Source organism: Sinocyclocheilus rhinocerous, unplaced genomic scaffold (assembly GCF_001515625.1).
Source record: "Sinocyclocheilus rhinocerous isolate Xijiao unplaced genomic scaffold, SAMN03320098_v1.1 scaffold1780, whole genome shotgun sequence".
NCBI lineage: Eukaryota > Metazoa > Chordata > Actinopteri > Cypriniformes > Cyprinidae > Sinocyclocheilus > Sinocyclocheilus rhinocerous.
In genome coordinates, this window is record NW_015664762.1 from 442,172 (window position 1) to 452,415 (window position 10,244).

The 10,244-nt window shown below is 35.4% G+C and overlaps 1 protein-coding gene across 1 annotated transcript in view; it reads right to left on the bottom strand.

Moving 5' to 3' along the window:
- The window catches only part of LOC107730450 (calmodulin-regulated spectrin-associated protein 2-like), a 48,230-nt gene extending 40,719 nt beyond the window's left edge, over window positions 1-7,511 (bottom strand). Inside the window, exons 1-2 of the mRNA XM_016541295.1 lie at window positions 6,920-7,511; window positions 1,554-1,813 (exon numbers count right to left, since the gene is read on the bottom strand). Coding sequence (XP_016396781.1) covers window positions 1,554-1,813; window positions 6,920-7,082 — 423 coding nt within the window. The 5' untranslated portion in view covers window positions 7,083-7,511. The remainder of the gene's footprint in view (window positions 1-1,553; window positions 1,814-6,919) is intronic.
- Between the last annotated feature and the right edge of the window lie 2,733 nt (window positions 7,512-10,244).

The following is a 10,244-nucleotide window of genomic DNA, read 5'->3' on the forward strand; positions in this document are numbered from 1 at the left end:
CAAAACCACGTTCCCAAGCACCTGTCGCTTACTGTTTGTTTGGAATTATAAATATGAGCGTAGTTCGTCTGTTAATATCACATGCACTTTTTTGTTTGTTGTTTTTTTTTGTTTGTTACTCAGACGCAGGCAGTGCGCTGCATGAGATAAAAAAGTAATATAGCCAAAACAACCGCATAGTGTAGATGCATGTTGATTTTATCAGACGATGCCGCGATTATAAATGAGTGACTCCTGGTTAACATGTATTAAAAGGGGTCGTGTTTAGTCACTATTTAGTGTGGTATTTTTTGACAATATTCACTCATCATGACAGTAAAATAGGGCATTCTAAGTCAATATACTGCAGTATTTCCTCTCTCAATCAGTAGAAAATATGGTTAACACCCGGTCATGCATGAAAAAAAAAAATACCGTCATGTACCATGTAACCAGTATAATTTTGAAAAATACCGAGATATAAATTTTTGGTCATACCGCCCCAGCACTAAGCCACACCAAAATAATTCCCATAATTTTTTTTTGCTTGTTCTATGAAAATCACTATTAAAGGCATTACGACAGACTTATGAAAGCTTCAGTCGGTAAGGATACACTAATATTAAAATTCTGGTTGATAACACTATGCTGATTATTATGCCCGAGATTACAAATATATTATGTTTTGTCTAAATAATTAAGTAAAAAATAAAAAGCAAACAAATTTAAATCAATCATTTTAAAAACAAGCGAATTTAGACATCACAACATTAGTTGGACAGTATGAAAAATTCTGGTTAATAACAATAGGCCAATAATTATTAATAATGAATAGGCCAATATTAAAATTCTATACTATTTTGTCTAAATAATTAATAATAATTAATAATTACATGATCAAAAAATAAAATGCTAAAAACAAAAAACAATCATTTTAAATTAAGTGAATTTAGAAATAACAACATTATAATGCACAGTACAAAAATGTATATTAATTTTGAGATTTGCAAAATATTACATTTAACAATGTTATTAAATTATTGGTGTTTTTAAAGATTAACTTTAAGTGAGCATTAGATGATGGCAAAGGTAATCTAAAAGAAAAATTAAGACATAAATATTAGTATTGTAATTTTACATGTTTTACCTAAATATTTGACTTTTTATTTTACAGTGAAATATTACAATAGTAATGTTTCTTATTTTACTTAATATTTTATTGAATAATGACAATAATAAAATAACAATAATAATTATTATTATTGATATATAACTCAACATTTTTTGCCAAATTGCAGCCCTACAAACAAGCATTTATTTAAATGTTTTTACTTTTTTAAAATCACAGTTTTTATCAGAAAAATCACTTCTTTTTTTCCCACCAAATTGCACAGCCCTAGTGCCCATGTATTGTGCATTTCTACTTAGCACACATTACTATGAAGGCATTGCAACAGTCTTTTGAATTCATTTGCAGGGTCACATCACTATTAAAATAAACCCTTACACTCTAAATCTGAATATATGTCAGTTCTGCAACAGAAAAAATGAAGATGTAGTGCCAAATGACTTGCCATCTGTATGGGGGTCTTGCAGAGGTCTCTCTCAGTCACGAGTCTCTCCTGGTCAGTGACGTAGAGGCCTTTCTGAGCGAGGGCCTGGATGACGGCGTTGTGACCCAGCAGAGGTTTAGCCGCGTCGCTCCTGAGGATCAGACTCCCAGCACGGCAATACAACTCCGCAGAAAGCAGCAGAGACACAACGGGCGGCTTCACATGCTCCTGATCATACTGGTCTCGGTAGAATGGATCCTCCAACTCCACAGGTACACAGTCTAAAGAGAAAGAGAGAGATTGTGATTGATTACACAAAAGTGTCCAAGAATTTGGAGGCTAATGAGAAAAAGTAATTATTCAGGTGGTTACATGAAGTGGGTAAAACATTTTGTCCAAAAAAAAAACTGTACTATTCATTTCTTTAGGTGAAAAGAATAACTTAATGTGCCTTTAAATCTGATTCAGGATCAATGTTTGGTCAAACAGGCTGATCTGAGGCCAACGAGTGGAACCTGAAGAGAAAGACACACTGTTTTCAGACTAATCCCATTATGGCTCCCGCTTAATCTGATTTACTGAAGATCTTCAGTATAGCACCATAGACTCAAACACACACAAACAGACAGGTACAGGCATGCATGAATTGAGTCACGCACACACACACACACACACACACACACACACACACACACATACATACAGACTGCAATCACTGAGTAGCAAGCAAACACAATCACACACAAACACTCAACACAAACACAAGCATTCACACAAACACACAAACAAGGCAAAACACAAACACACACACACACACACACACACACACACACTGCAGTTAATCTCATACAATCCTTTTACAAATAAAAATTTTACCATCACACTGTGTATCTCTACAAGATGATGAAAAGCAATATGATTAAACAATGACGTAACTTTTGTTTTAACAAATAAGTTTACATTTTGTAGATTTTTCAAACCTAAAACCATTATGCTCTAATTCGGGGGTTAAAAGTAGTCAAATCACACACACACACATACATACAGACTGCAATCACTGAGTAGCAAGCAAACACAATTACACACACATGTAAACACCCAGGTATAGACCTGAAAAAACTGAGTCACGAGCACTTGCCAAAAAACAAAGCAGTCATGATGCACACAAACAGAAAATAACAGCATCAGGAAGACAACATCTGCAGACTGACAATTCAGCTCTGTTTCTGACGCTGAAGTGCGACTGCAGATGTCTGAGTTTACAAGAAGAAGGAAATTCCTGGCAGTGGCACCCCATAATGCTTCAGTGTTTGAGTCAGACAACAGGCGATGTAGATTCCTGCTCTTCCCGGGTCATTTCCTTTTAGTATGTCTTTGTGTGTGTGTGTGTGTGTGTGTATGTGTGTGCTCATTTTCTTTTTCAGCAGCAGGAAATATGTGTCTTAAAGGTGCAGTACAATTCCTGCTGTTCCTGCTTAAAAATAAAACAATACAAATAAAAATCATTAATAATTACTAAAATATTAATGAAATAAATATTTAATGAATAAACAAATTATACAAATTAATTACAATTAAATTAAATCAAATAAAAAGGGAAGACATTTTTTAATTGAAGAAAAAAAATTATTTACAAATTAAATAATAATTAAACATTAAAAAGAAAAAAAAATATTAAAGTAAATGTTATTATTAAAAAAAAAAAATTTTGTATATTATTTAATTTTTTTACAAGTTTAAACTAATAAAATGAAATAAATAAATGAGAAAAAAACAGCCATTTGGTTGTTGCATGATTAGTTGACCATCATTATCCATTTGTATTAAACACTTAATTCCAACATTAACTTATAACGGCTGTCGACGGTCTTTTTATGTATTTTAAATATTTACAAAGGGATCAGAAAACTCTTAAAAACATTCCCCTAACCTTACGAAAAGCTGCTGCGTCAATGGAAACCCTTTCCCTGCAGGCTCCGCCAGTTCAGAGCCAAAAGCAAAAACACACACACACTTGCTTCTGTAAAGCTCACAGTTTTTCCTGAACATGCTGATAAAGAGCTGCCTGGTTACGGAAAGGTTTTATCCCCACGTTTCATCCCAGCTAGATGGAGGACAGAGGCAGGAAGCGGCTCTCGAAGGCACGACAAACACAGAGAGGAAGTGAGGGGTCAGAGAGAGAAAAGCCTGAAGGAAGCGAGTCACCACGACTCACAAAAGCCTTTCAATAGTTCAAATCGACAGAATTTGAACAGGACTTGATTTTGTCCATCATTAACTAACTGGATTGTTGTTGTTTGCTAATTGCAAACTGGTTCATTCAGTCGGTCTCATACTCCTATAAAAATGTGCTGATGCTATCATCTTAAGAAACAAAGAAAGTAATAATTTTCCCATTCCACATTATGAGTCCCTCATATGTAACATAACATGAACGTTTGACATTTTTGTTCCGTAATAACAGTTTACAGAGAGAATAACAGTGCACAGAGTCACATGTGAACGTCACACACTCCCAGCGCTCCTCAGGCTTCAGTGATGTAACAGAAACGAATGCTCTCTGTTGTGGTATGTGCAGTATGTCACAGATGTGAGGCTGGAGGGAAAGACAGGACATGGACAATGTCGTTATAAGGGCCTACTGGCACGCAAAACAGCTGTTTGTGGCCTTGTTTATTTTTCATTTCCGAGAAAAGTATCTGGATGAACAGACATCCACCAGACTCTGTTTTCATTCTAAGGATGCCTTGCAATGGTTCGGCTCGTCTTCTTCCTGTGTTTGTTTCTCATGCTGATCAACAGTTTCATTCTGCTGTGAAGAGCAGTGACGGATGGGGAGATATTATCACCCTTACAAAAAAAAAACTACCATAGTACTTTGATAAATACTGCATGAGGACCATATTCATGCACCATGGTATTTACATACTACCATGCAATATGTTGAGAAAAACACAGGATACAAAATACATGTTACTGTATGTATGGTCCCTTGTGAAAAAGAAGTACACTTAAGCATACTTTTAAAACAAGTCTTTATTATGGAAATAATATACGTTAAAAGAATTTACTGAAGGGCAAATTAATGTAATGTTAATTGAATGTTATTTGCAATTAAATTAAGATGTATTATTAAATTATATTAAGTGCAATTAGTTGAACTTAAGAGTATTTCTGTGATCCACTTACAGTAGGACTTACAGTAAGTACATGTAATTTCATAATTGTCTTTGAAATACGGTTACTGCCAAATGCATTTCTGGTAACTAAATTATACTTTATTGTCATTTCTGAAACTTGTATGTCAAATTTAAATGGACTTTTAATGTAATATTGAATAACACAACATTTAGTAATTAAATCTACCCCTTAGAAGCACAATAAAAGATGATTAAATCATGTACTTTAAATGAACTTTAAATTTGAAGTTAAACTGCACTCTTAAAGTGTACTTATTAAGTGTGTTAAGAAACAGTCACGCAAATGTACTCTCCTAAAGTACACTAAAGTGGAATTTAAATTATCTGCAAGTACAGTTTTTAAAATATATACTTTTATACATTCAATACAATTAAGCACACTTCTTCACTTCTTTCACAAGAGGTTCAATGTCCAAAAACAATGGTAGTAGTAACCAAGTACAATAGTAGTTTTTGTTAATGTCACTATCAGAAGTGACTCAAATTTAGGTGATTCAGAGACATCTGCAATAGAGATTATAGTAAGTCCATGCTTTATCAATTAGATAACAATTTATCATTAGAGTTCATGAACACCAGCAACTCCAATGAGAAAAGCAGACTTTTTACACACATACACACACTTCTGCCAAGAGCAGTCTTCATCTTGGCCCTGTTGCGTTGCACTCCACAGGCGTTTCTGTTGTGGGCCGGGCGGCCGCTCTAAAAGCCATACTGCTAAGGCCATGCAAGTTTGATATTCTGCGTTTATGTTTTTTCCAGCATCCTCCATGGGACTTATTCTGGAAAATTCAATCCTATTACTGTGTGCAGAAGTGGGGAATCTGCTTTGAGCATTCATTATGGACTGTGGGGACGGACTCTGAGCTATAAGCCAGACAGCGGCCTTTAATGAGTCTATGTAGGGATCTAGGCTAATGATTTCTGCAGACATGGCAACAGTTACCACCATCTAGATTTTTTGTGAAATTCACTGTTTTTAACCTCTTATACTGCTTCTCATGAGACACATATGCACATAAAATACCTTTAAAATTACAATTCTCTTAATTCCTAAGAGAAGAACAAATGTATTTTCTTCTCATAATTTAACTAATTAATATATCCCACTAACAAAATCCCTCCAATAAACACTCATGATGCTAAATTTAAAAATATGCCCAATGCATTTCTAAATACTGGTAGGGGAAAATAGGCATGTTGACACACTTTTACTCCAGTCCACATTTCTCAAAGTAGGTTTATTTTCAATATAAACACATGCTTTGAAGTCTTGTCAACAACAACAAAAAAAAAGCAACTGAACATGTCCCCTGTCACTGCCTAGGAAAAAATATACAGTTGATTGAAATATATGGTGAGCAACAGCAAGGTGTCACACTATGGGGTAAGTTGTCACAATGGAAACTGCAATTAAACATGCTTTCAGCTAAATGTAAACAGTAACACGGTTATGAAAAACAAAACAATTCATGAAAAAGTATATTAAACCAGAGGTTTTCAATCTTTTAAATGCCACGGACCCCCAAATGTGATCATCCCCATGCAAAGGACCCCATCCTAAAATTGAAAAGGCATCTACAGAGTTTGTATAAAAACCCAATTTATACAGTGAAAAAATAATATTATAAATATGTCTAAAACATTATTTTGACAATATTTGCTTTCTCTAGTTACATTATTATATTTTATTTACATTACATTATTATTCTTTTTAATATATACTCATTATAGTGCTGTGATTGTACTGTATTTATTTACTCATTTGTCTACTTATTTTAACCGAATTATTTATTTTTATGTTATCACTTAAACCTAATTTTTGATTATTTAATTTATTACTTATTTGTTTCTAATTTATTGAAAATAATATAGTTTATTACATACATACACACACTCACACACACATATATATATATATATATATATATATATATATATATATATATATACATACACACACACACACACACACACACATACATATGAGATATGAGAGTGTTTTTTTACACTCTCATTTCTCATATCATTTCCACTGACCCCCTAGCATTCCCTTGCGGCCCCATGTGGTCCCCGGACCCCAGTTTGAAAAATTCTATATTAAACCACTGAGATCGTGTATAGCCCTTGTGATAACTTCCCCCATCACTCAAATACAAGATTTTTTAATCCGTAAGCGCCACCTACCAGATCCAAAGGCTTTGGCGATGAGCCACGTCAAACTGCACGATATCTTGGCCCTGGTGAAATCATAGTGATCAACAGATTTGATCGTCGGCACGATGAACGTCCTCTTGCTCTCCTTGATCTCTGCGGCATCACCCATCTTGACATCTACGCGTGGCTGCATCACGTCCCGCGGGAGTGACTATGAGATCAGAGCGCTGGACGACATTCCCATGCTTAAATGTGATGTGAAATATAACGGATCGGCCCGAGCTCTCGTGTAGTCCAATAACCCTCCGCTCATTTATTGATTATATACACGAAATCAATCCCAACTGCATCCCCGAGCGCCGGATTCAATATCCAGCAAGCAATTCCAGGCGACTGCGGTAGTTCTCATCCGTTTCCCGGCATTATATCCTCAACTTGGCGTACATGACAAAAATCAATATTTCATAGGTGACACGAGCGCCATGATGAGGGATGTCAAATTCAATGGCGAGGAGAGGCGATCGATAAGTTCACTGTTTTGTGTCATGATTTCTCCTCTTCTTTAACTTTTGTAACTGTCCTTCCTAAAATCTCTCCCTCTCCCTGTGGTCCGCCTGCCGCACTGGCCTGGAAAAAGGAGAGAGATGACTGCGCATGCGCGAAACGCCCAGACGCAGACAAGCACCGCTGCTGGCGGAGGCAGATTGACGGAGCCTCAAATAATAAGACATTTTACACACCTCATATGTTTTACTTATCTACACTACATTATATTTTACACATCTGTCCTTTCAGTTCTCCAAATACGCTACAGTGTTTGTAGGCTACGCTGTGTAAAAAACAATCGAACTCTGACTGTATAATCTTGCTAAAATTCTTTGGATTGAACTTGCTGTACATGTTAAACGAGTTGACTTCAGGTCAATTTAATTTACCTGAATTCACTCCTGTACGTTTATCTGACAATTAAACCTTCATTCTTACCACATACAGACCTTTTTTTACAAATAAAAATATAAAAATAGTATAATTTCCTCCTTAAAATAATCAGGGATTCAATGTACAATTTCGTTTGATTATTTTCTTTAACAAAATATTATATGTGCCCTCACCACCCTTCACTGAGATCAGATATAAAAATATATTAATATTAAAATATATATTAAAATATATTGTAAACATAGGGAAGGAAGGAAGATGTTCATGTAGTGTATGAAAGGATATAATTATATAAACACTATAACTACATTAAAATATAATGAAAAATATTAATATATGAATATATATTATAATTAGTAAAAATATATAGTAAACATTTACTGTACTGTGTATATTTATTACGTAACAACATATCTCTATGTTATTCAGATTAATCTATTAATAAAAAAAATGTCACTAAATGTTAGCATGTTCAATCAATAAAATAAATGCATAAAACTAATGAAGTGGGGTTGTAACTCTGATGTTTAAACAGTTAATTAGCAAGTGGAGTCTTAACTGTGAGTTGAGGCAGATCATGTGAGTCTTCAGGTTGTTACTCAGCAGCAGAGTCATGGATCAGATCTGTCAGACAGGAAGGGGTGTGACCACTGCTGCAGCCGAGGCCTCTGACTATCAGCTCTGGAGAATAGCTTTAATTACTGCCCTCTACCCACATACACAACCCTTTCATCAAACACACACACACACGCACGCACACACGCACACAAGCACGCACACACACACACACACTAGCCTTTCATGTGAGAGAGAGCGAGGCTCCTAGTTCTCAAGCACAAATGGAAGTCATTTAGCCTACTGAACTCCAACAAATATGAGAGAGAGAGAGAGAGAGATCCACCCAGATGTGACTGAAATCTCTCCTGCTAATTTTAGCAGCTGGCTTCTGTTACTGGCTGTTAAAGCTTCTGACCCTGTTTGAATTACATCACACCAGGAGTCATTCTGTGAATCAAATCAGATGGTGAAGAACCATTGAACTTAAAAAAAGTTAAATGTCAATTAATAAATTAATCTCCCTATACTCATGCCCACCTGTTTGCAGTAGCCCCTCGCACAAGATCCAGGGGGCGTGGTTGGATTCACATCTAGGGGGTGGAGATTGGTAGGGTTAGGGGTGGAGATGGGGGGGTTTAGGGATCAGGGGGTGGAGGCGGGGAGGGTTAGGTATATGTAAGGTGGGAGGAGTAGGATCTGGATCTTGTGTTCTGCAGTGAGGACCATCTCCTTGTTTGTGCTTTTCCATTTCGCTGCAGAAATCTGTGCCAACTGTGCACACAGAGTAATGTCGCCCTCTAGCGGACACCTGCGCACCCTGCACAGCTTCATTTGGAATGGATGGGAGCATGTACCGCATTTTTACATCCTGTAAACCTTAGAGCCTCTTAGTTAGAGGATCTTTAAAGTACTATTATGTACCGTTTAGGGGTAAATAAGGTAAAAAGATGTACCTTTAGCTTTTGTACGTTAGGCTTAGGGTACCGCCCTAGTTACAGCTTTGTACCTTTCAGAGTATTTTAGAGTTAATAAAAAAGAAATAAAAAAAATCACGAATGAAAACTGATGTAATAACTAATGCTAAAGGTCCAGACATCAATAGAAATAACGTGCTCTGGCTGTTCATAAGTGGCAGACATTTCTTGAACTTGGAATATTAAAAAAAATATTTAAAGCGATATAATTGGCATTTATGATGATGATGATGATGATGATAAAAAAAAAAATAGGTCCTTAACACAAGCAAAGTAAAAAAAAAAAACAAGATAAATTGAAAAAAAAAAAATACATAGAGAATTAATGCATAGCAATAAACACATGCTAAATAATTAAATAAATAAACCTTAAGATTAGATTTAAATTTTCTTACATTTCTTTTCTTACATTGCTTTACAAGACAACAGCTGGAGGTTGAGCTGCGTTGTTGTATTTCTACCACAAGGTGGCAGCATTCATTTTTCATTTATTCTCCTTTTTCTTTACATTCATCATTCTTTTTAGACTATAAAAAATATACTTGACGCCGTATAGAGAGAGAGAGAAATAAGAATGATGAGGATTCATTAGCATTTTTTTTTCTTCTGGATAACATTATCAAGTCTCTTCTTTTTTTGCCTTATTGTATAGGCCAATAAGTGATGGTGGAGCACATAATTAAAAAGAGCCAGTCCCTCATAAACATTCAGGAATGTGTTATGATTGCATACATCAGAACCTTTGATTATTCACATGACGTTCAATTCAAAGTGTGTGCCATTATCATGCTAAACACTATCAGCTTCACCCAACCCCCCAAAACCACACACACACACACACACATAATGTGTTGCATATTTCATACAAAGATGCCTTCACGCAA